The sequence below is a fragment of the Mauremys reevesii genome, linkage group 1, assembly GCF_016161935.1.
Source record: "Mauremys reevesii isolate NIE-2019 linkage group 1, ASM1616193v1, whole genome shotgun sequence".
Lineage (NCBI taxonomy): Eukaryota > Metazoa > Chordata > Testudines > Geoemydidae > Mauremys > Mauremys reevesii.
Window position 1 is genome coordinate 20,468,114 of NC_052623.1, and position 27,274 is coordinate 20,495,387.

General features: G+C 41.5%; 1 protein-coding gene across 1 annotated transcript in view; it reads left to right on the forward strand.

Annotated features, from left to right (window-relative positions):
* Positions 1–26,491, forward strand: part of ACER3 (alkaline ceramidase 3) — a 69,752-nt gene extending 43,261 nt beyond the window's left edge. Inside the window, exons 5-11 of the mRNA XM_039534891.1 lie at positions 1,888–1,969; positions 3,312–3,347; positions 13,753–13,811; positions 17,006–17,107; positions 21,105–21,209; positions 23,440–23,485; positions 23,708–26,491. Coding sequence (XP_039390825.1) covers positions 1,888–1,969; positions 3,312–3,347; positions 13,753–13,811; positions 17,006–17,107; positions 21,105–21,209; positions 23,440–23,485; positions 23,708–23,761 — 484 coding nt within the window. The 3' untranslated portion in view covers positions 23,762–26,491. The remainder of the gene's footprint in view (positions 1–1,887; positions 1,970–3,311; positions 3,348–13,752; positions 13,812–17,005; positions 17,108–21,104; positions 21,210–23,439; positions 23,486–23,707) is intronic.
* Positions 26,492–27,274: the final 783 nt, after the last annotated feature.

Sequence of the window (27,274 nt, forward strand, 5' to 3'; positions counted from 1 at the left end):
AAGCAATGAGTTTTGTTTGACTACTTAAAAAACAGGGACAGATCTTCAGCTGGTGTAAATTGATGTAGCTTTATTGAAGTCTGCCTGTGGCTTGTGGATTAAGTGGAATACTGTAGGACCAAATCCTCAGATGGGGTAAATTATCATAGCTGCACACACTGCAGTTTACACCAGCTATGATGTAAAACTTTGGTCCATAATGTTATTAAAATTGTTTCACTTTAATCTGAACCCATCCTAGAATCATAGAACCATAGGGCTAGAAGGGACTGCAAGGGTCATCTAATGCCAAGATGCAGGATTTGCTATGTTTAAACCAGTGGTTTTCAACCCGCAGCCCGTGGGCTGCTTGCGGCCCAATCAGCACACAGCTGTGGCCCATGTGACATCCTCAGGGCCATGCAGCTAGTATATATATTGTGTGGATGAGGCCCACATAACACACAGAGAGCTGCATATGCGGCCCACAGTGGTAAATAGGTTGAGAACCACTGATCTAAACCATCTAAGATGGATGGCTATACAGCCTCCTTTTGACAACCTCGGGTAAAGGAGCTTCCACAACAACCTCTCTGTGTGGTCTATTCCATTGTCCTACTGTTCTTACAGCTGGGAAGTTTTTCCTGAGATTTAATTTGTAGTTTGAACTCACTGTCTCTTGTCCAAACTTCTGTGGCAAGAGAGAACAACTTTTCTCCATCTTTTTTATCCTGTCCCCCTGAGATTTCTTTTGCATTTATTTTGCCTGAATTGGATGTGATTCAGAGAAGAAAAAACCAAAATTCAAACACCGGTTCTTCGTTCGTATTGGTTATTCCATATTTTTAAAAGTATAAAAGACCAAAGAGAAGCTTATGCACAGAATCTGCTTAAAATTGTGTACAGTGAGTAGTATACCGCATATAAATTCTTAAATTTATGTGCTTTACATAATGTCCTTATATTTAGTAAAATTATGGAAGTTCAAGAAGAGAGATCATCTATTTCATCTTCTTACCAAAGTAGGATTGTTCAATACAGAACGTTCCCTAGCCCTTGGTTCAATCTAACTTAAAATCCCAAGTAGTGGAATTCCCACCACTTCCCTTGGCAAGATACTCCAGAGCCATACATCTTCCTGTCTTGAAGATTTTTTGCAGATAATAAGTATATATTTTTCCTCCCTTTCATCCCATTACCATAAGACTAAGTAATTCTGCTTCCTCTGTGATGGTTTGTAGACATATTAATCCTTTATCGTTTAGCTAAGCTATACATACTTAGGTCTTAATTTTTCTTTACACATCCATTCCTCCAGCCCTAGTCACGTTTGCTGTTCTCTGAGTTCTTTCCAGTGTATCAAACCCTTTTCTGATTATGTGGTTCGCAGAATAGTACCCCATAATCTAAGTGTGACTGCACCACAGCCATTCAGTTTCCTGTTTTCTGATGCAATGCAATTTTGGGCAACATGTTACTATGTAAACGTTTTTCAGTGGGTTTTTTTTTCTACTAACCACATCAAACTTATGTCTAATTTGCTTTCCATGAAAGAGTAAGTCTTTTTAGGCATTAGTTCTTCCCAGGCTTTTTCTTTTCATTGGGTTATCTTTCCCTGAATATATTAGCTTGTATTTTTCCCAAACAAGTCGTTCATACAGTGACCTATAATTAAGAGTAAATATCAAGCCAATATTTATTACAAGTGAAATATATTCCATCTGTAAAAGTGACAGGGCCTTGTGGGAAAGTCCAATTTTTCTCACAGGGCCATGAGTTTCGTGTCACTTTTCTCACGTTTCCTTTAATCTCCAACAAATGATTCCTTTTAATATTATTACCTCTTGTAGGATTTATCATTTATATATGATAAAGTAAGACACGTAACTTTCCTCTGTTTTATTTCAGGTACGAATGTTTCAAGCACAAGAACAGTGTCAATTATCATCTGCTTTTTGTATTAATAACTTTCAGCATCATAGTCAGCATAGTAAGTAACTTTTTCTTATGCAGAACTTTCATATGGGCATTAGTGATTTTCCTGACACTTAAGGAATATTAAACTGGCAGAATTCCATCTCTTGTACTTTATTGGTTGCTGTTGAAACTGGGCATGCGGTGAATTATTCTGTTCAAAGCTGGGGAGACTAATTTAGTTATTGCATTGTGCAAAATGTAATTTTTCTATGGGAAACTTCAATGCTTCCTGTAAATAAAAATTGATCCAAAATACTTTCTGTGGAAAAAGAAAAGTTCGTTCATATAAAGCGTATAGGGAGACAATCCAGGTGCTAGGTCCTGGGACTGGGAGTCAGAAAAATGGTCTGCTCTTCTGACTGTTCCACTGTCTTGTTCTGAGACCTTGGGCAGTTTCATCTGTAAAATGAGGATAATGCTCAGTCATCTTTGTAAAGTGCATTGAGATCTGCAGTTAGAAAGCAATAGATGTGCTAAATAGAAATCAAAACCAGCCACAACTAAAAGTTAACTGTTTAAAATTATCAACATAAATATGACACAGTTAAAGTTAATTTTGATTCTGTTCCTTGGTTCAGTGTGCTCTCTGTCTGTTTGGGGGGATGCTTCCTAAGAACCTAAAACTAACATGGGTGGAATCTCTATATTTGGTGATGGGAGACAAAGCCAAGTAATCCTACCAGTTTCATTGCTGACCGTTATCCTCATGTATTGCAGATTTTGCATCTTTATATGCATTGACTGTTCTTCTGAGCCTTTTTGATATGCCATGTTGTGGAGCAGATCAGATTGAGACTGAAATGAAAAAATAATTCTGTTCATAGATACAATGCCCACTTTTTTCCAAAGCGGGATTTGAACTCACTACCTTAGCAGTAGGAGTCTACTGTGACTTTTTATTAGCATCCATGGGAATTTAGAGATATCATTTAACAGACACAGATTGATAATTTCAAGAAAAAATTAATTGCCTATGAGGACTATAGTTCAGCCTGTTTCAGTATTTATCAAGGATTAGATATGTTTAAAATTTTAATGCACTTTTAACTTACTGTATGTGTATTGCAGTTTGAATAAATTGAGAGATGTTCACATCTAAAACTATCTGTTTAGGGTTGCTATTAAAACTACTTTTTTAAATAGTGACATAAATCTGGAGGGACTCAAAGAATATTGGTACTTGCTGTTGTCAGGGGAAAGAACTCCGATGCTTAATCAAGTTTAGTACTGTGTAGGTGGATAGTTGTATTTTTATTCTAACATGGCTTAAGTCTTTGTTTTACATATTGAAAATCATAAAGATATCCGTATGCAAAACAAAGTATGTGTAACACTTTTTCTTTGACTCTTTGCAGATTTACCTAAATTTGAAAGAGCCGGTATTTCATCAGGTAAATCTTATTCCTTTGCAATTAATTCTTTAGCATAAAGACAGTCTTGTTAAATAATGTATGCAGTGTTGCTGTAGCCATGCTGGTGTCATGTTTGAGAATTTTGTACATCACAGTTTGCAAAAAAAATAATTGTACCTTTCGCATTTTTTTACTGGCGTACTGAAGTCCTGTCATTTGGTGACCTGGAAAAAAATATTGGAGAACTATGTCAAAACTTAATGATTGTATTTCATTGTCAAGGAGTGATGGGGTGAAGTCAGTATTTGAGTGAATATTTTACCTGGATATTCACTGGCTACCTTATATAAATAACCAGGGCTACTGTGGGGTGGGGTGCATGAGAGCAAGGGACACCTGTTTCTTCTTCTCTCTTTTTGGCTGCTGGGAAGCCATGTGACCCATCTCTCCAGCCCTAGTTGCTCCTTAATAGCGATACAGCCAGTTTGTTTTTCTGCTGGCTCCTCCTATTTCCTGTCAGAAGATAGGGATGAAAACTGGCTGCTATATAAAGGCTGCTGTGTGTGAGAGAAACGCATCTGCTGCCTTTGAAGAGAAGAGACTCAATATATGGAAATATACTCAGTACCCTAACTTTTTGGTGCTCTGTGGCTTTCCTGGCATTTATGCCTCTGAGCTCACAGAAACAGCGAGGAGTCCTTGTGGCACCTTAGAGACTATAACAAATTTATTTGGGCATAAGTTTTTGTGGGCTAGAACCCACTTCATCAGATGCACGAGGTGGAAAATACGGGAGCAGGTATAAATACATGAAAAGATGGGAATTGCTGTACCAAGTGTAAGGTCAATCTAGCGAGGCAATTCAATTAACAGTAGGATACCAAAGGAGGAAAAATAACTTTTGTAGTGGTAATGAGAGTGGCCCATTTCAAACAGTTGACAAGAAGGTGAGTAACAGTATGGGAGAAATCTTTGTTGTTTTTGCTGGTACAGACTAACACGGCTACCACTATGAAATCTGAGTTCATAGTGATTTGACTCTGGGGCTTCAGAAGCACAGGTCATTCTGGCATGAAAATACCAGGAAAGCTATAAAGGGCAGATGAGTTAAGGGGCTTCAGCAGCAGGGCTACTAGGTCTGTTATGAGAGCGATGGAGTACTGAGTAGCAGTTCTCTCCCTCTGCCTCCCTCCGTGGATGTGTCATCTTCCCTTTATCTGTACCCACCTATATTTGACTGAAAACTCAATGTAGCCTGCATCTTCTAGAGAAATGTGACAGGCTGCGTTTTCAGGCCCCCGTGGTCACTTGCATGCCTAGAGATTGATCTGTGTATTGATAGGGAGAGGGTCAGTACTACCAATATGGAGTGTTGCCTTTTTTGTGCTGGTATTTACAACTGCAAAAGGTTAGCAGTCACGATTATGTATCTACACAGAATGGGGGTGGATATTTCCCCACATGGATGACTGACAGGATAACATCTGGACAGTTAATGTGTTTTGCGGGTGCTCAGCTCCTGATGCCGATTGTTTTAAGCCAAATGCCCACTGAGCAGTATTACACACTGCTGTGAAAGTATTACAGCTTGACTGCAGCCAGCTTGGTATGCTTGTAACGTCTGAGCTCCTAAACATGATGCAAATTAAGAGGTCCCTTTCCTGTAGCAGTAGGGAGAATTCCAGGAAACTTTAAATCCTTGCCTCTTGGCTTTAATGTTTCTATCTGGTTTCCATTCAGTTCAGAATGTAGCCTTCATGCCCTCAGTCATCATTTCACCGTGAAGTTGCGACGGGTAACAGTGAAAAATACATAGCTCCTTAAAAATATGGTTTTTCTGCTATGACAGCTCTTTCCAAATTGTTAATTATTAGGGAAATGAACAAATTCCAAATGTTCCAGTACTGCATTCATTTTTGCATGGAATTTACCCAAATGCACTGTAAATCGGGAAGGAATATTTCTCTGATTGTGTAACTAAGCTAGGTATTTTTTCCACCTCAGTATTTGCCCCTTATTTTAGATAGAGTACACAGGGAATTGTTGTGTAACTTCAATAAATGTTTAGTGAAATGAATGCATTCTGAAGAATTAATGTTAACTTAATTACTTATATATAATTGCAGTTTAACTTTCAGGCCCAAGTCTATACTCGCTCTTAAATAGCCAAACAATATTTTTTTCCGTACGGGACTTGATTCCTGGTATTACTTATCTCATCCAGTCCCTATACATTGGTCAGTTTTACAAAGGAAGTGGCAAATAGGTGTGTTCACGTAGAGAGTAACATGCTTTTTGTATCATCTCAATCTCCTAGTCCACAAAGTCCTAGTCCCTCCTAGCAACAGAAGAGTCCTGCATTCTTTCAGTACCCATGATCCAGGCCTCATTTTTCAGTCAGCTGCTTACGTTCTTTACTGTTCTTCTGTTTTCTTCCTGGCTAATGCCCCTAAATTGCTTACAAGTAGAGGGGCTTCTAATTGTTTGTTTATGGCATAGTAAGGAAATAGGTAAAAGTACAGTGAGTCTCTCCTCCACACTGAAAGTAGGTATCCAGGAGGTTTAGAAATCCCAGTGCTGCAATGGTAAGAGCGGCCTGTCCATCCTTTGGCCAACTGAAGGCTGCACTTAATTTTCTTAACGGAATAAATTAGAGGTGGCCTCATCTCTAATACAAAGGTGTGGCCTTGAGAGCCTAGATCTCCCAATGCATCATGTACCATCTTGATCCACTCACTTGATGGGCAGCTGGGGCTTTCAGCTTCAATGAGCCACACTTAATTCAAGTAGAGGGCCAGATTCACTGGCTATACTTTGGCCCCGGCTGTAGTAGGAATAGGGGGGCAGTTTTAAACTGTGGTAGCAGGATTGCATTCAGGAACTCTCTCGTTATGCCTGATACTATTAGTGTTTGTTAGATCTTACTTTTATAAGTATCAATATTCATCAGACTTTAAAAGAAAAAGTAAAACCCTTCCTGTGGAGTGATGGGTATTGCTGCCATTCTCTGATTAGAAAATATTTCAATTCAAATGAAACATTCCAGTTCAGTCTAGCTTAAAAACTCAAGCTGCAAGAGAACTGTACCCGTTCTGTTCATTCTCAGCAGTCTGAACATTTGAAAGGTCAGAAGTTCTTCACAACAAAAAGGAATCATGAAACTGTTTAATTATATCTGATACTTGACCATCATGCGGCTTTAAAGAAAAAGAAGAAGGAAAAAAAAAGTAATCCCATTTGTGACACTGCGTATAGAGGCTCTAGCCAGGTGGGAATCTGGAGAAGAGCAACAAAAATAAATATAGAGCTGGAAGGATTGATGAATGGAAAGATTTCAAAGAGCATGATTAAGTTGGCTAAATGACAAAAGATGGGGGATTGATTAACTTTCCAAGGGTTTGAAGTGTATGAACATCAAGGAAGGAGTGGAATTGTTTATGGTGGCACAAAGAGCGTAAACGGGAGTAATGGACTGAAACTGAGCAAAGAAAACCGTACATTGCAGCTAGTGGTAGATCAGACGTCCAATTGTAATTTAAAACACTTTAAAGGAGATTTAACAGTTTATGATGGGGAAAAAGCTTCTTACCTTCCAGGTTTTCAGATTGCTGTGCAAAATGAACACTGTTCCTTTTTCCTTTAAAATTCTTTTATACTACCAGAGAGGCAGCATGAGCCAGTGAAGGGTCCTGGCCTGGGTTCTGTTCCCAGATTTGCCACTGACCTCGAGCAAATCGCTTCAACTTCCTGTGCCTGTTTCCCCGCCACCTTTTTGTTTGTCTTGTGTATTTAAACTGTGAGCTCTTCAGGGTGGTGAGGCTTTCTCAAGAGATGTTTTCACTGCAGAGTTAACTTGGGCTCTTACTCAAGTGTTGCTTCTACCCTCCCCCTTCTGTCCACACACAACCTCTCCCTCGAGTTTGGGGGTGCTGCTAACATGAGCTAGTTGGCCTATCTGGGCATTAGGCTGAAACAAGAGTGAGGCTTGTACTTGTGCTGGTAACCCACCTATTTTTGCAGTGAGGAAGCAGACGAAATCACTCGAGTGCTAATAGTCCTCTAGTGACTTCCCACACTTTGCCTCTGTGTGCTCAGAAAGACAGATAAGTTCTCCCACAATTTACCAGGAAAGAATCATAGAGCAGCTCAACTGGCTGCAGCACAAAGAACTATGGGATATGCCCCCAGAAGTTCTAGTGACACACCTGAGTACAGCCCCAGTGAGGACAAAATATCATGGGTGGGGCTTTGCAGTGGGGCTGCTCACAACCGGGCTAAGCTAACTCAATTGCTCAGACCTGGATGCTGATCACCTGAAGTAACTCCGCAGTGAAGATGCACCATCACTGTGTTTGTACAGTGCCTAGCACGGTGGGGCCCTAATCTTGGATGGGGTTTCTAGATAGTGATGTAATATAAGTAGCAGTTTAAACATCTGATTCCTCCCCCCTGCCCAAGCATCTTTCAGAAACTCAAGTACACATTTAAGTCCTATAGTGTAGACATCTGTTTTTTGTACTGTAAACTGCAAATAAGAGTTCCAGGATAGATAATGTGTAAATATTTAATGTTAAACATTTTGTTTTGGAGAAAAATATATTAACTGATAAATATTGTGTGATGTACAAAAACCCAGACTCTCTTGGTACAGTTCCTGATATCTGCAATAATAGTTGAAGCTGACAAACTGATGCTAGCCAATTTAATGAAGGCTGGGGCAGAAAGCCAGGAGCAGTGTTAATAAATGATGGGAAATAGCAGAAAACTGAACCTGTCCCCACTGGAAATGCAGTCTGATGAGTCTGGGGCTAGTCTCCCTCAGAGTCCCCAAACTGTATTTCCCAACTGTGCCTCTGACTCGATACAGAAAGTGATTTTGTGTGAGTCACTCAACTTTCTGCATTTCGTGTGAAACAGTTGCAAAATACTGGTTTCAGTTAGTTTTTTGTAAATTATATTTAGGTCCCGCAGATGAAAGGTGTTACCTACTTTTAAGGGCAAAGTATTTACTACTGATAAGCCTAAGGTGTATTTTCCAGTGCAAAGGTGAAAAATTGTGGCAGCCTGAATAATGTGCAGCTTCATTTTTGCCACATACAATGGAGAGGGCAGTGTTTTGTGATAACAAAAGTTGAAGAGACGCTTATTCTGCTTCCTTTTATTTAAGCTGCTTTGCAAACTTTCTTATTTGGCCTGCTGTTTTCTCTAGTCCAATTTAAAGCAGATGCTGCAAGAGGCAGAGTTACATAAAGCTGCCTTGTATGTTTTCAAAGTATTATAATTTAAGTGATGCAGTTATTTAATGCCATATTTAGAAATGCAGAGAGAAGCAACATAAAGGGGGAGGGATAGCTCAGTGGTTTGAGCATTGGCCTGCTAAACCCAGGGTTGTGAGTTCAATCCTTGAGGGGGCCACTTAGGGATCTGGGGCAAAAATTGGTCCTGCTAGTGAAGGCAGGGGGCTGGACTCAATGACCTTTCAAGGTCCCTTCCAGTTCTAGGAGATTGGTATATCTCCTTTATTACCTATTAACTGAAGCAAATATGAGCAAAGCTTTTAAAAGAAAACAAATAAGTGTTTTTATCTTTTGTGGGGAGCCGGGAAGAAACTTTTTAAATTCAGTTTAAAAGGTAGACTAGGAAATGTATAGGATGGGTTTAAGCATTACTTAAAGCTTGCTGTGTGGCTCCATTTATATTCCTCCAGCAAGAAACTACTGTAGCATGACTCTACAATTATAATCCCTTCATGGACACAGCACCTCTTTACAATGTTTAAATGCTTTGGGTCTGAGGTTGGTGGTGTTTGGAGTATGTCAGGAAGAACTATTTGAGAAAGAGTGAGAAACTGGAACAACAAACATATATATTCATTTTATTACTAATACGCTACTTTAAATTCTTGTTCTTTTTTTTCAAGATGTGTCAACGATGGATGTCTTTCCATTCACAACAATAGTTAATTTTTATCCCTGCATTATTATGACTATCTTCTATCCAAGCCATTAAGCCACTGATTTTGAGGGATCAAGTCAGTGGCTCTAAGGAAAAGTGCTTTCCTTCAGTTTTTGCTTCTTCATTCTGTCAGTAGCTGCTACAAAGAGTAACATTTTTAGCCAGTATTTTACCTGGCCTGTGGGCTGGCCGTAAGCCAGATGTTTCGCTAGACAGAGTGAAAGCCTTTCATACTTGTACAAAGAGCCAGTGTAAGTCTGTTACGTGATAAAAGCTGGACGTTGGCTACTATTTTAACCAGTGTGACAGAAATCTGTCTGTATAGCAGAAATGTCTATCCAGGCAGAAATAGAGGAATGTTTAGAGATGGAAATTGTAAGTAAGAAGAATGCAGTAAGGAAAATGATCAAAACTATCCTTTGGTTGTCCTTTAGCGTGCTGTCTCTTTAAGTGAGTTTTCTAACATTTTAGAACAAGTCTCTTGATTTGGGTGTCAAAGGGAAACAGATCATTTTAAATTTTGTCCTTTTTGGAAATCGGGGTTAAGACAAGATAGAAGTGTTCATTAATGCATTGGAAATACTAAAAGGACCTCAAACTATACACAGTACGGAGAGGCACAAAGATGGAGGACTCAGCCTCTGGTTGCAGCAAGGCGTGAACTCCCTCTGGACATTGAAACACAGGCAGTATGTACATATGTATAAAGCTTTCCTCCATTGGCTCAGTATTAACAAACAATAACTATGTCAAGTCTAGCGGGGTTGTTTCTGGGTCACATATCTCCCCAATAAAGGTAATAAGACTTTACTTCTCTGTTAATGCATAAACTGGATTGGAATTATGCTTGCAAATCCCTTTGTTTAGTTCTGTACTGCAGTGGTGAATAAAAAGTAGTGACTGTTTTAGTAACAACTTTAATTGGCTCTTACTCAGAACACAAATGGGGCTGGTGCACTGTGCACTTTTCACATAGTCTGGATTGGAGCTTCACTTTAAGTACCATAAAGACTCAGGTCAGAATTGAGTCCGTTCTGTTGCATATGGATAGTTAAGGTTAAGTTTCTGTCTTGGGTATTTTTAGTAAAAGTCAGGGACATGTCATGGGCAATAAACGAAAATTCACAGAAGCCTGCAACCTGTCCCTGACTTTTACTAAAAATACGTGGAGGTGTGGGGTGGACAAACAGCAGCCGCTCCAGCCCCAAGGACTCCCCCAACCCCAGCCACTGCTCTGGCAGCCAGGGGCTGCTGCTTTGCTAGGCCTTGGGCTGGCCAGCGGTCAGCTGTTCGGCAGGCTCAGGGATCCGGTTGGCCTCGGGACTGACACTTGCTCCAGCCCTGTCCCAAAAGAGGTCCCGGAAAGTCACAGAATCCGTGACAGAATCGTAGCCTTATCAATAGTAAAATGTAGACATTCTTGTGTACTGCCAGTCACCATAACCTCTCCTCTTTAATGCTAAAGGTTGATTTGAGACTAATATACAATCCTTCAATAGCTGCCTTTACATTTTTGTGAAGGGATTTTCCCCAGCTGCTACAGTTACAGTATTGTTATGCCAATAACCAGACCAATTTGTTGTTTGTATTATGATGGTGACTACAGGCCCCAGTTATTCTATTGCCAGAGGGACAGCTGCTGGCCCGAAGGCTAAATAAACAAAACAAAGGGTGGGGAAAGGGGTAGAACGTACAAGCAGTGTCAGTAAAATGTTGGTTTGCAAATGCCATACTAGTTCCTCAGTTTTGTAGTGGTCTTGGTTTTTCAATATAATTCTCGGAGGAGTTCTGTTTATTAAATATTTATATTTAATGTAGATCAAGAGTGAGAAGGGAAGATATGAAGGGATTAGCTAAAAGGAAAAACAAAGGAAAGTCAGGGAACGGGGAAGGAAAAATAGAGAGGGATCTGGAGGATATCACAATTTAGGGCAGGTGCACCTGTATTCTCCCCTTTGTGGTCCCTCCAGGGCAAACCCTCCTGGCTTCTCCTCTACCTCTCTGTTGAATGACGGAGTTATCTTAAAATGGCTGAAGGGTAAATGGAAGGAAAAGAAGAAAAGAGGAAGATTAGAAGTGTGCTGCAAAACAAAAAAGGGTTTGCATATGGAAACGTTTTAAAAATTAATACCCAAGTTGTGCAATTTGAAATATTACTTTGCTGCTGCCTAGCTTCATGCTATGGTTTATTGGCCAAGGATTCCATGTCCATCTCACTGATTTGTTGATGTACCAGGAGAATACTATGGTAAATGGAAGGTAGTATGGACCAGTGTGTGTGTGTGGCACTGGATTGGAACGCAGGAGACCTGGGTCTTAATCTGGTTTGCCACTAGACTGCTGCATAATTGGGGACGAGTCACTTCACCTCTGTCTCTATTTTCCCATGTGTAAAATAAGGAAAATATTTACCTCCTGTGTAAAGTGCTTTGAGATCTATGGGTGAAAAGTGCCAGATACTATCATTTCTGCTAATGTGTTCTCATTTGGGCTGTTGACCTTATAACTTACACTGTTAGAGGAGTCCATTGGGGGCTTATCATAGAATCAGAGAAGATGAGGGTTGGAAGAGAACTCAGGAGGTCACCAACCCCCTGCTGCATGTGGGAAAGATGTGGGCAGCCATAAATTATTTCCTATTCATTTCTTTTCCTAATTGCTGCCTTTCACACTGGGGTGGTGTCTTTGGGTACAATCCTTCCTGAGCCATATTCTCAGCTGGTATAAATTAGTGATGTGCTGATATACACCAGCTAAGAGTTTATTACCCCTTCTTTTTTTGTCTCATTTTGCCACTTAATTTAATTCAGCCTGCTCTTCCTTTTTGGGGGGCAGGAAACATTAATCAATGCCCCATCTCTGCTTTATGAGATAGTTACCTAACCCCACGGCCACCTCTCATCTCATTCAGTCTCATGGTTGCTCCGCTCTGTATCATCTGCCCAGCTTTTTGTAGTATACCTCACTGGGAATAAATGCATTTGCTTGTTCCCTATTGACCAAAATTTAGAATGCCAGCACAGGGGTTTCAGTTCCAGTAACTCTTTATCCTACAGCACCTCTCTTTTTGAGGGTGCCAGGTGCTTGTTCTCTGGCTGACTAAGTGAAGCGTCCTCAAGTCAGCAGCCGGTTTCTCAGTAAAACAAGATTTATTAAAAGGAGAGAGAGAGAGAGTGTGTGTGACCGTTTAATAAGAGGCGCTTTGCATAGGCTACTCTAAGATGTTCTCAGCTGAAGTTGCAAAAAGTCAACTTGTCCCAAAGAGCAATGTGTGGTGCTGACACCAGTGTCAAGAATTCCATCCTCATGTGTCCCTGTCCTCTGTTTATACAACTCTTCCTGTGGATTCATTGCCATGTGCTGTGTGTTAACTGCAAGATCATCTTATTCCTCATGAGAATCCACCTCACCTAAAAGTGTACGGAAATGAATTCACTTTTTTTCCCCTCAACTTAGCCTCTATGGCAACTCCTAAAATCCTTTTGTTCAGCCACTTCTGCAGCTTGTCCCATTTCTAGGATTTCCCCCACTCTATAAACATCATAGTTGGCTTAATTACGCTACAGCTTTCCATGTCATGGTGTGGCCAAGCTCTTTGTAAAATAAATTCTCTTCTGGTGGAGACTGGTATTGGGGCTAATCGTATCAGCTAATGGGCGAGTTTGTCTCCTAGGGCCCCCACTAATACCATTATAATTGCTGACCAGTTTCACTAGGTCCTCTCAGATAAACAGGCATATCATGATGGAGTTGTTGGTCTACTCATAGAACACTACCTCATCCCTGTTTAGACAAGGCCTCAATGCTGAACATACGCCATAGTTAACTTAGAATGCTCCCTTGGGCTTTGCTGAATGGTAGACGCAGTGAAGTCTATTCAGATTTCTGCCTTCAGTAATGCTGCACGGTATCATTAGTCGCAAACGCTGTCTGTGAAGGAGTTGCCACTTTAGACACCGTCCAAGGCCACTGTCATCTGTGCAGGCCTGAATTAAAGTGCACAGAGAAGGGAAGACATGGTGATGTGCTCCCTAATCAAAACTCAACTGCAGGATGCTGACTACCCTTTGAGCTGTGAACTGCACTTTTCCTTGTCTTCACCATAGTGACTAGGATACAAGAGTGCTGCCTAGTGCTTGCTTTCTAATTCAATTCCTGACCTGTCCCTGAAATCTGGATTTTCCTATCTCCAGAAAAAAGAGCTAAACCTCTCCAACAGTTGGACCTGGATATAACCATGCTTCTATTTTGGGAGGCATTTTGTACTGTGGCTTTGTTTTTGTTTTTCTTTTGTTTGGAAACTTAAAGGGGGGAAACTATTCTCTATACTGAGAAATAGAGAAAATGATGGTTTGAAAAAGTCAGTAAAGATACTATAGATGATAAACCAACAAACATTTAGTTGTCTTTTGCGTTAGTATGGTACACAAACTCAATAATACCTGCCTGTGACACACTAACATTGAATTTTATCTCCACTTTCCTGCAGATTGTGTATGGAGCACTGGTTTCTGTTATAGTACTTCGGTCTGTATATATTGTATTGTGGTAAGTGACTTTTTATTTAGCTCAGCATTACAAGTAGATATGTTCTAACTAGGTGTTTGCATCTAAGGGTTGTGCATTTTAAAAACATATTAACATGAGAAACTGGCATTGCGACCACTTCTCCAAATGAGTGAGAGATGCAAAGTCATATGCTCTCTGTCTTGTGAAAATGGAGGAGTGATTCATCTCTTTCGGTAAAGATATTTCATTGAAGTTAGGCTTTGTCTACAGTGGCAACTGAACAACAAAACTTTTGTCATTCAGAGATGTTAAAAACACAAACACACACACCTCAAAAGTCACAAGTTTTGCCGACGAAAAGCGCCGGAGAGAATGTCTTTTGTCAACTGTTTTGACGGTAGCTTTGGACCGGTAGTTTGTAGATTTGTCCAGGCACAGGGACTTTCTCTTTCTTTATGTTTTGTAAAGTACTTCAAATACTGCCAGTTCTCAAACAATAATTCTAGTAGCTGGCTGAAGTGGGGGGTCTGTCATGGGGTTAAGCACTTCAGTTAATGTTTTCCCTGCAGCCCAGTACTTAAAATTAGCATGTAAAGTACTTGGATGCTAAAAGGTAAAAGTTTTGTTGAAGTTACTGTTTTGAATGGCTAAAGTATGATATACGTGAAGTTGGGAATTTAATTTTTTTCCCAAAAATAAAAGGAATGGTATCAAAAGTACTGGAAGAACTGAGAACCAGTAAAAAGTCTCTTGGCTAAACTGAAGAAACAGAGCAGCCAGTGTGAATAAATATATTAATTTAAGTTTCTTGGTTCGCTTTGTGCCCTCTCCTCTTTTATGTTTCTCCTGCTTGAGTGATCTTTTCTCTCAGGGGTTCAGATACTGCTTAGCTCTGAGCAATATATATCCATCTTGAGTTTTTCTACCATAAAAAGTGTGTGTGTTTTCAGCTTAGTTTTACTGTCTTTCCAGCCCTGTAGATCCCAACAACTCTGCCTATCTTTCCAACATCTTATCTTATATATTCTGCTATCACTCCAGTTAAAATGCGTAAAACCAAACCTTTCCTTCTCTTACCCCACCTTCCTCTCTTACCCAATACTTGATGGCATTCAGTCACTCTTCTTCTCTCATATCCAGACCCTTGCCATATCCTGTAATTACTTCCTCCACATTGCCAAAATTCATCCCTTCCTGAACTCTGCTATCCTGAGGCACAGTCTAGTGCCTAACTGCAAAAATATCCTTCCTTTACCTACACCCCTCCACCCCCAATATCTTCTCTTCCTCAAATCCATCCAAACCCAGCCCCTAAGATCTTTGTCTTCTATGACTCAGATTGGGCCTCCCTTCCTTAGACTCCTGCTCTGGCTTCTTACTTCCAGAACTCTTCAGAACTATGCTTCTACCTGTCTCCTCACCATTCGCCTCTCGTTCCCCGCACACCCTCCTAGTTTGATTGCTCAGAGGGTCTCTTTCACCCAGTCCCACATTGTGCCTTCATTTATGCTGCCCTGTGCTCGTGGACCAGACTCTTAGTTAATAATGCATGTAAACCCCCTTCTCTTTCCTCCTCCATGAAACACATAACCCCATCTATTTAATGAGCCATTCCAGCTGTAATTAACAGTATATAACAGGGCTCGGCAACCTTTCAGAAGTGCTGTGCCGAGTCTTCATTTATTCACTCTAATTTAAGGTTTCGCGTGCCAGAAAGATCTCTTTCTAGAAGTCTATCATATATATCTAAACTATTGTTGTATGTAAAGTAAATAAGGTTTTTAAAATGTTTAAGAAGCTTCATTTAAAATTAAATTTAAAATGCAGAGCCCTCCAGACCAGTGGCCAGGACCTGGGCAGTGTGAGTGCCACTGAAAATCAGCTCACATGTCACCTTTGGCACGTGTGCCATAGATTGCCTACCCCGGTATATAATGTATGCCTTTCTTTGCTCGTTCATATGTTCAGCTAACTTGCGCCCTTAGAAAGTAAGCTCCTTGGGTAAGGACGTTTTGGTGCTTTGGCTCAGCTTGCCTGTTATATTTATGGGACTAAATAAATGCTAGTTAGAAATCAGTCTGCTGATGACGTGAATGGGTTTTGTGTTTACCCCCTCAGTAACACATGCAGTGTATGTCTGATGTGTTTGCCTTGAGGAAAAAATATCTACAAGCGTATAAACGACATGCCTAATGCCAATCACTAGACTCCATAACTCCAAAATGTATATTAACAGGGAGCACTGCTGTCAAAGAATTTTATTTACATTTAAAAAGCCCTGTCCATTTGTCTTGATACAGGATATGTTCTTATCGGTGATATTGCTGTTTCTATAGATGATAAATCACAGTCACAAAAATAATGCAAAAGACAATAAGCAACTCAGGAATGCATCTTAAACCAAAATCTGAACTGTGTATTCGTGGTGATAAAAATAACATGAACTGTGTTTCATGGTAGCTTCTTGGGGTTGGAATTGGATATTTTTGAGGACTTGTCCTAGTGCTGTCAAAGGAACAAACTTCACCTACTTCCACTAAGAAGTTAAAGATTCTGTGGCCTACATGAATGCAAACAGTAAGGTTGGATTTATGAACGATGTGCTGCCTTACATCTGTGGTTCTTCAGCACATTTGTCTTGTATCCTAAATAGGATTTTTTTCCTAATGGCTCTTGTTGGTAAAACACAATCTGAAATGACTTTTTCTAAAACTGTCCGCGGGGCTAGTGATTGGCGTTGGTATGCCGCTTTAATTTTTGCTTTGAATGTTAAAGGGACCCAGTCTACTTTAAAAAACCAACAACAACCCAGAACGCTTCTGTCTGAAACTCTCTTACCTATCACTGTTAGAAGTAATACCAAAGAATAACTGAAAGAGATTAGAGAGGGGGAAAAATTCTTTCAGTTTAGTCCATGCATTGGAATAGCCAGTTTAATTGTTTTCCTCTCTTGTTTATGTTGGGTTTTTTTCACACCTAGCCGTCAGGGTAAGAAACGTCTAGGGGGAAAATGAGTGATCACCCCCAAAATGGGATATGTTTTACCTGACAGTACTGTACCTTTAATTCAGTTCTTAAAATGTGATTAAATTTCAAGTTGATGGTGTCCCGTAAAAGGAATTTTAAACTTTTTTCCACCAGGCATTTGACTTATAAATAGTGTAATTTATATATGTACTTTAAATGCAGTTTGTATCCTAAAAACTAAATTTCACTTTGCTTCTCTCCCCCAGGGTATACCCATGGCTTAGGGGTCTGGGCTATACATCCTTAAGTGTATTTTTAATGGGATTTTTTTTTTGGAATGTAGACAACATTTTCTGTGACAAATTGAGGTAAGCATTTGCAACTTGTCTGCATCTCTTTTAATCTCTGAGTTCCATGGCTTGCTTTGTTTTCTGCAGAATAATTCTGAGTCTATCTCCTGATATGTGCAGTATAAGCCCCACAGAATATTGACAAGTGTTTTATCCAGTCTGCTCTTGATTAGCTCTCGCAACACAGTAGACCTCTAAGGGCTGCTCAAATTCTAAGCATTGTTAGCTTGAAAAATTATGTAGAAATTCTGGAATTGGAATTTAACTGGCAATTTTGTTGGCAGCCCTCGAGATGAAATACTAAATATCTTATCTACAGCTACTTTGAAACTAGTTCTTGAAAAAGTTTGATATATGTAGTTTAAGCACCTCTTTCATGGACGGAGAGTTTTGATGCTAAACTTGATGCTTAATCAGTAGTTGTTTCTTTACTTAAATATACTCACACGTTTGAAAGCACATTCACCAAAGCGTGGTGATAACAGAACACTCCTATGTCCATGCTCCTAGCTGTGGAGAATGGCCATAGCTCAAAATTCAAACAGCTTTATATCCAGTAAGAAGACGCCTTGGGTTCCCCCTGCTGTGGAACCATAGGATACTTGTACACTACAATACCTGTGGCTGGCCTGCGTGAGCTTGGACTTTGGGGCTGTAAAATTGGAGTATAGATGTTCAGGCTCGGGCTGGAGTCCAAGCTCTGGTACCCTGCAAGGGGGGAGGGTCCCAAAGCCCAGGCACCAGCCCAAGCCCAAACTTCTACACCTCAGTTTTACAGGCCCGCAGTCCAAGCCAGCTGACCCGGACCAGCTGCAGGTATTTAACTGCAGTATAGACATACCCATAGTGACCTCTAGTGCCTACAACATTTGGTCCTTTTCTTGCCATTGGTACTGCAGAGGCTTCCATGGCTGAACTGCTGCTGACTGATCTGGAGTCAGAACTGTGAGCTCAATATCCTTCAGCCACCTGGCTGAGACATTTTCTTTCTATCTTTTTTGGGGGGTCTCATTCTAGACTTTAAAAAAACATACTGTGGTCACTAAAGGGAGTTTTAGGGCCTGTTATCTTTCCAGGTTTGCCTTTTTTTTTTCTTCTTCTTCTTTTATTTCTCAGCAAAATGTCAAAAATAGCAGCCCCACAAGATCAGGAAACATCCAGTATAGGTGTATGTCTGTCAACTAATGAACAGTGACCACTCTTGGAGGAGTTTCAGGGTGAATCACAGCTAATTAGTCTGACAGAGTTGCATCGTTTGGGGCATTTGTGTCCTGTCGTGGCGTTTGAAGAGACTCTCCTGGCCTCCCCACAACACCTCAAGTCAATCCAATGCAAAGTCAGCCAGGAAGGCCTCAAAAACAAAAGCTCACAGAAAGCCACTGTCAAATTTCACAACTGGATGTCAAGTTTATGCATCCTAGAGCACAGGTCTGGCAAGGTAACAATAGTATTAACCACCAATTTGAAGGATGTTTACTCATCTCTCTATAAGGACAGGTTGAGGCCTGCATCAAGAAGATCCCAGTTGACTCCTGTGATCTCACCTCCTCTGTCCACGCACTCTCTTGGCCTGTACTGACTTCAACTTTGATAGCATTGCACCAGTAGTTTACTGTATTGGGCGAGAACCCAGCAGGGCATATTGTATAACCGGACATTCTCCTTCCACCACAGTTGTGGCTGTTAATGATGTATGCATAACATTGGGCCAGCTGAAACTTCGTCCTAGCAGAGTTCTCTTGGAGCTTTCAGACCTGTGAATGTGCCAGCTATGTCAGTTGAAGCTCATGCCCAAAACTTGATGTTATTGATACATCTGGCGCAGGGATATGACTCTGTCAGCACAAATGACAGGGTGTTCGTTGAAGCTGCAGGTACTGGCACAAGGACTGACTACTTTTTCAGCCATGCTGACACAATGGTGAGGTCAAAACCACTCCATCAATTGAGGGAGTCTGCCCTTTGCCTGCAGTTTGCATTTTAGTAGATTGCATCAATAGCTAGAAGCACCTTTTTCCATCTCCAGTTGGCAAAAGGAAAAAAGGTCAGTGTACTTCCTACCGTACAATGTGTGTTGCTGCCTGTTGCAGTAATTTTTAATTCAACTATACCTGTTTCATAGCTTTAATCCGAAGTCCCTGGAGCTTTGGAATCTCCAGGGGTGACTTACTACAGCTGGTACTGTTGGAGAAGATAAGTTTTCTTGCTTGTAATTTTTATTCTTTGGAAATCTAAGGCCTTGTCTATGCTACGGGGGTAAGTCGACCTAAGTTACACTACTCCATCTAAGTGAGTAACATAGCTGGAGTCAGCATAGCTTAGGTCAACTTATTGCGGAGTCTACACTGTGCTGGGTTGATGGCGGACACTCTCCCGTCAACTTACCTTATGCTTCTCATTCTGGTGGAGTACCATAGTCAATGGGAGAGCGATCTGTGATCGATAAGACCCGCTAAATCGACCCCTGGTGCATACATCACCACAGTGTTGATCCCCAGTAAGTGTAGACATGCCCTAAGTTATGAGTCACACTAACTCACCTGCCTCCTCTTAAATTTCAGGATTTTGTAAGCTTTTTGTACTTCACTTCTGTAACATGTTTCAACTTCCACAGAGAATGGAACTGATGGAAATAACTAAAGGTTGCTACGGTTCCACAGCTAGGTTAGCACAGAACACCCCCCTGGATGGAGCCACCAAGTTTTGAATTGTGAGCTATGGGAGCCCCTGCCACTCAAGACTATGAGCATGGATCCAGGAGTGTTGATGTGTGACACATACATTGTGGAGGTTCCCCTTTCTGTTCTTAATGCAGAATGACATTAACCTGGCTATTTATGAGCACATTTGTGTCTGCACAAGCATATCCACCTCAACCCAGCTCTAGGATTAACACTAACTAGTTAACGGGTTACAGGAAATAAATAAAATCCGCTACCATATCCAATTTTTATTACTGAATGTGAAAATAGATTTTTAAAAGGAAGGAAAAGATATTTAAACTGTCTCTCTCCACCTCAAAATAAAGCCAACTTAATCATATTTGTCTCTAGAACTCTGATGAGGAAAAGGAGCTGAGAGAACTTGACTCCCTTCTCTCTGCTTTGTCCTGTTCCCTTAAAAGTGCCAAGTGTCAACCAACTGGGCAGAGCATTTCAAGTTCTGCCCTGAATTCTGCTTCCTACCAGCAAAACTCTTCAGTGTATGTCTACGTGGCAATAAAACCCTCGTGGCTGGCCCATGGCAGCTGACTTGGGCTCCCAGGGCTCAGCTGCAGGGCTATAAAATTTCAGTGTAGACATTTAGGCTTGGGCTGGAGCCCAGGTTCTGGGGCCCCACAAACCCAGAGTCGCTTTGAATTATATATCAGGCAGTTGCTGTCCTTGGTGCTTTGGTTCACAGCTGTCCACCCAGTCTGTCCTTGCCTCACACTGGGAAGGGGAGAGAGGCAAGACAAACTTCACATGAGGTTGGTGAGGGGGGGATGAAGTGGCTACCAGATACAGAGAAGTGAGTATGCAGTGTTGTTGTAGCCATGTCAGTCCCAAGATTAGGTGGGTGAGGTAAGATATTTATTGGACCAAGTTCTGTTGGTGGGAGAGAAGCTTTTGAGTTTATACAGAGTTAGTTTTTTCAGAAGGGTTCCAATTTCTCTCTCAAACCTTCTGTTTTTTCACACTGGCCAGGAAACTGGTGGGAAAGAAGTAAGATGCATTAGTATTTTCTGGTGTCTTAAGTAGTATGAAACTTGAAGTTATGGGTCTAAACCATTTAAGTACTCCTTTCAAGTAGAAGACTCTCAGTAGTTTTCCAAACCTATGAGAAGACTGGTTCGGCAAACATCTTCCCAAACTAGAAATAGGAAAAACCACGTAGTTATTAACTTAGTAAAGACTGACCACATGAAGTACATGGCTGAGATACAGAAACCGTGACATGATCTGACAAGTGAACACTGCTTCTTGGGACTGCGTAGTCTGGAAAAAAGTGCATTGTGATATGTTTCTTTGAACAGGGCAGTACGAGAGAAGATGCCTCCTGTTGTGGGAGCCGTGACACAGTTTCATGCTTGGTGGCACATTTTTACGGGCCTTGGCTCTTACCTTCATATCCTACTAAGGTAGGAAACAGCCTTTTTCCCCATAGCTTGTTAAGCAAAGTATGTGGGGTTTCTATAAATGGTTTTAGATTTGAGTTGCTAGTTGGGAGTGCATCATTTTAGAGTACCAGACACACTAGTAAAATATCTATTCCATAATTATGCGTTGTTCTGTGGGTATTGGGGGATTTACCTTGGTAGCAGGCATTGCCTACATTAGATGTTCATGAAACTGTTTTAGGATTAGTTTTTAACAGGTATTTTCCCAGTTCCATCTTGCCCTTTAAATGTCATATAAGCTGAAAGGATTGGAAAAATAACCATTTTTATTAAACTAGTGGGACGGAAGTTTCTGTAATTGGTAGAGAAATCTGTCTAAGAAGACTATATACAAACGCTCCCCAACTTACGCAACTTTTTCGGGAAGTGCAGATTTGCGTAAGTTGGGTTTGTGTAACCAGGGGAGCGTCTGTACTATATATTAGAGTGTAGAATTGTTTGTGCTGCAGGGTGGGTTGCAATTCATAATGGCAATCTTATGGTTTTTCACTGTCCAGCAGTGAAAATGCCAATGCACTTGAGGTTCTATTGCTTCATTTTTCAAACATTAGATGTTAACTTAAATGTTTGTATTCCTCCGGGTTGCAATCCTGCAAACACTTACACCCGTGTTTAACTTTCTATGAGCACTACCACTGCTGAAAACTGGTGCAGGTATCTCATGGAGCAGGGAGACGATGGTGCTGTCTTCATCTAGAATACAACATTGATGTCCAGGCACCTCTGATTTCAGTGGGGCTACTCATGGGAGTAAAGTTAAGCATGAGCATAAGTATTTGCAAGAATGGTGCTGAATTCATGGTCACGGGAGGTGCTTTTCAAAGTTTCCAATCACTTTTGGCTCTTTATTTACGGCTGTCTATTTTAGATCAGAATTAGAACGGGGTTTAGGCTGGAAGGTAAAATATTTTTGTTGCTCATTTGCAACGCGTCATCAAAATGGCTTTGTCGCTCCTCTGAACCATAAATAGGGCCCTACTAAATTCACAGTCCGTTATGGTCAATTTCATGGCTATAGGATTTGAAAATTGTAAAATTTCACATTTTCAGATGTTTACATCTGAAATTTCATGGTATCGTAACCATGGGTGCCCCGACCCAAAAGGGAATTGTGGGAATCCCGATAGTGGGGTGGTCTGCAAATGTTGTAGGGGGGTCATGGGATTGCCACCCTCTGTGCTGCCTTCTGAGCTGGACACTGAAGGCAGCAACCCCAGAGCTTCCTGCAGCCGCAGGACATTCCTGGAGGTGGAGGTGGGTCTGGTCTCTCCTCCCCTGTCCTCCAAAGCAGCTGTGCAGGGGATGGACAAGTCCTGTCCCTCCCCAGCCCAGCCCCTTTGCTGGGGCGCTCTTAGGAACAAGGGGACATGGAATTTCACAGGGAAGGGCTTATTTCACAGTCCGTGAGGCATTTTTCACAGCCATGAAACTGGTAGACCCTAATCATAAAATAAATACCTTTAAGAGGTATTCCAACTAGTGTATGAATTTTAATAGCTTCTCAAACAATTTTTTCCACACTGAGAGCAGGATTTGGGGGTCTTTTGGCCAGTTATAAAGCTGGTTATTTTCCTTTTGGTTCTTTCACTAGGGACAGTCCCAACAGCCTCCTTGTGATAGTGTTTTCTTGCTGTCCTCTTGAATGCAGCTGCTCGGTGTAGAAGGCAGGTGCGCTGCACGGCTTGAGTACACCTAGATATAGAAAGTTCTTCACAGAAAGCAAATTAATGCAGATAGTTTAAATATTGTAGGCTAGATTTACAGTGCTGTAAATGGAGGGTGAATGGTTTTGCGTGCATTACCCCTGGGAGTGTTTTTCTCCCACCTTTCCAGGCTAGGGAGGGACAAGTCCCTGATTGCTGTTTCCCCTGTGGCAGAGGGAATGCTCTTCCGGCTTCCTCTCTCCCTTTCCTTAAGGGTGGGGATGGGGAGACATAGCTCAGTTGCTTCTGTGTGACAGCCAGTAAAACAGGGCTCTGTGACTAGTCCTCCGTTTGTGCCAGGTAAACCCAGGCAGAACAAGCTGAGGCTGAGCTGTGATCACAGAAGTGCTCCTGGTACGGTCAGGAAATCATGGGGATCACTCCTGTCATCAGTGTTGCACTTGCTCTGGACAAAGCCTGAAGTGTAGCTGTGTACCTCGACTTACAGCACTTTGCTTGTTAAATGCTTATTGGATTTCTCCCCCTAGCTTATACACAAGGACACTTTTCCTGAAGTACAGGCCAAAGGTGAAGGTAAGCTGTCAAACATTTTGTACTTACTGATGCAGTGTAGAAGTGGGCCATTCAGTTGGCTTACACTTAAGCACACTTCATTGGCCAGGCCTTCCTGTTTCTGGCTTTATTTTTACATTGTGTTCTGTGTATTAATTCCAAGAAACTGAGAACAAGTGAACTGTATTTCTGTTCTGAGAAGCTACATTGCAAGCAAATCTTGTTTCCCCCTTTTCTTTTCAGTTTCTTTTTGGAATATGGCCTATTCTCCTGGTGGAACCCCCCAAGGAGCACTGATTGTGAGAGATCCAACCAACCAAGTGTGACCACTGGCTGAATAAAGAAATTCCACCGCTGTTGACATTGATGTGGCAAAATTATGCATCAGCTCAAGGGTTGTGTAGCAGGAAATAGACTTCTCTGTATTACTGGTATTGCCAGACACAACAGAAAGTGAAGAGTTGGCGCATTATGGGAATAATGTTTAGAACAGTTTTATTGTTAAGGTGTTAAAACAAAATTAAGACACAATATTTTTTTGTGTATATGTTGTATAGCTGAAGATACTGGGCTAATATTTTGTGCTGGTCACAGAAACCTTACCATTTTTTGAAATGGGTTGCATTTGTTTTCATTCAGTTGTCCGTGGCTAAACTAATATTAGTAACTGAATTATGAAGATGGTAGGCCAAGTGATGGCCAGTCTAAGCATCCAGGGGGCCTGTCATGAATTGAATCCTTCTGAACTAATTCAAGCTTGCACCTTTATACAGTTTAGTGAGGTATGTAATTAGTTAGGGCTCTCTTTTACCATGCTTATATGTTGCTGTTTGCAGTAAGTCAAGGGAGTGGGACGCGTAGAGAGATTGTATTAAATTAGGTCAGGCTTCCATTTTCTTTTGAGGATGCAGGACCCCTCGGGAGTGTTTTCCAGCAGTGCCTGGGGATAGGGCGCACTAATGAAATGGCTCAAGGACCCTTTAAAAAGGGGTTTAGACTCACTTAGACATTCTTGCTATGTGAGGAAACTTAACAACTGTCCCAAATCCTTCTAACTTGTGTGAGAATCCAGGAGGCCATTTCTGGTCATTCTGAATATCCCTAGCAAGTACTGAACACCCTTTCCTAACCCTGCTTTCATTTGCAAATCATTCGTGCTCACAGATTCACAGCCACTTCATTTAAATGCTTGTTTATATCCGTGTTGGTCTAGCTTTAAATTTTCTCCCCTCCCCCGCCATATATTTTACAATCTTACAAATATCCACCGGATTTTCAGAGGTGCTAAATATCCTTCACTCCCACTGACTTCAGTTGGAGTGAAGGGTGCTCAGTACTTACAAAAACCAGGCCTTTTTTTGATCTCCTCAGCAGAATTGACAGAGCTCTGAGGCTAAGTCTACACTAGAGACCTTACAGCGGTACTGCTGTACCAATGCAGCTGCACCACTCTAAGGGCTCCCGTGCAGCCGCTCTATGGCAACGGGAGAGAGCTCGCCCGTCATCATAATTAAACCACCCCCAACGAGCGGCAGTCGCTGTGGTCATAGGTGCTGACTTCATGGGTGTCCAGGGCTGGGTCACCCCTGGGAAAAATGGGCAGCCAGCTCTCCCCACCCCTTGCCAGCAACTCTGCTGATCAACTTCTCCCCCTCCTTCCCAGAGCCTCCTGCCCGCCACAGATCAGCTGTTCTGCGGCATGCAGGAGGCTCTGGGAGAGAGGGGGAGGAGCTGGGGTGTGGCCTTGGGGGAAGGGGTGGAGTGGGGCCAGGGCACCCATAAAGCTGCTTCAAAGATCTGCAACATCTTGGCCATGTATCTTTTTTGTTTTTGTTTTACCTCTTCCAAGATAAGACTAGATCCTGTAATCTACAATCAATACTAACCAAAATTATCTTTTCCTTTTGAATGTGTTTGCAATTTACCCACACACTTTAGAGGCCTTCTATAGTACCACTATCAGTATGTCAATCTTTAAATGGTGGTTTGACTAGCAGTTGACAGCTAGCTTGCAGTCTGGGTAAACATTATCTGATAGATCTGCAACTTAAACATAGCTAAAGTCACTAGTCAGGAACCCGTCTCTATTCAGGAAGCGTGTTTAGTCCCATTGAAGTCAATGGGAATTAAGCATGGGCTTTCCTGAATTGGGCGCCTTGATTATCTGGAAAAAAGTAGTTTCTGAGAAGAGCTTTGCAGTCGGTTTCCAAAATACAGCCAAAGAGGCTGCCTCTTCTCTCCCCGCAAAACGCCCCAAAGCAAGCCTGTGCCCTGCCCGAGGAGCACGACTTTGGATCTTTTTAGTCACCTCTGCCACAAATGGGAGTCGAGCACATGCTTTGCTGAGTTAGGGCCAGAAGCACCATCCCATTGCAGCAGTTCTGCTTTATATCTGCAGCATGCAGAACATATCAGCAGTCACTGATGGCCTCCTGGCTACTTAATATTTTTAAAAAAACTTTTTTTCCCCCAGTGGCCTTATTTTTCTTGTTGCAGAGTCGGGGGGTTATGTATTTTCAGGACTTACCTGTGTATGTGCAGTCACTGCCATGTGCTAAAAGCCAATTTCCTGATGAAGAGATGTCTCTGTGCTTGTGTAAGATGTTTCAAAAAACTTGCTCAACAGCCTACGTGCTTGTGAGAAGCAAGGTAGCACATTCCTTTTCAGATCATGTAAAATTAATTTGTCGGGATGTCAAATAAGTGTTAACGTGTCTTATCAGTTTGCTTCTGTTTGATTTTTTTGCTCAAAAATGTAAAAACAGTTTTGGGGTTTCTATTTTTAGCTTAATGTTTTGCAAGGTGGCTTATTCTTTCACTTTAAGTAGCCAAAACACACACTTTTCCCCAAGAGCCTCTCTTCAAGACATTGCCACTACATAAAGAATGTAATTGAGATGTGTAAGTCTCTAACTACAAATAGTCATCTAAAGTGATGGATGTGTTGGGAAGCACTACCTTACTAATTGTAAGTCCTATTGAAAATGTCAGGACAGAATAAACTTTATATTCTTATTTCAAACATGACACCTAGACAGCCTTGTTCAGTTGCTTGAAAAATAGATGTACCAAACTACCGTGTAAAGAACGTGTGTGTATCTGTTACATTGCTCCTTGTTTATATTCCTTGTGCGACCAAGCAGATCAAAGAGGTATTTATTTTCTGAAACCTGGTGTACACCTAAAACTTAGCTACGTCGCACAGGGGTGTGAAAAACTCTCGCCCCGAGAGATGTAGTTAAGCCAACCTAAGCACCGGTATAGACACCGCTAGATTGACCTGCCTCTCAAAGGGGTGGTGGATTTACTGCAGTGATGGAAAAACCTCTTCTGTCGCTGTAGCATCTACACTATGGCACTGCAGCAGCACAGCTGTAGTGCTGTACTTGTTGCTGTAGTGCCTGAAGTATAGACACATCCATAGAGCAGCAGATCTCAAACTTTTAGAGTGGGCTACAGCTGACAAGACTGTCACATGGACCATCTTCCCTTCCCATTTGTGAGCTCACTACATCTCTGTGGCTGTTACGTCCATGGAAAAGTAACATTTGCAAAGTAGCAAGTGTATTTTGATGCAATTTAAAGGTTGGAAATTTAACTCTGTGGCCTGTGTCATGCTAGAGGTCAGGTTAGATGATCACACTGGTCACTTCTGACCTTAAAAAGATCTATGAAAAACCAGGAGGGCCTTTACCATGTGACTAATCAATTCCCCAGTGGACCATCAGCATGTGTTTCACAGATCACGGTCTGAGAACCTCTGCCTTAGAGACATTAGGACATTTAACCTCTGACAATAAAAATCAACGC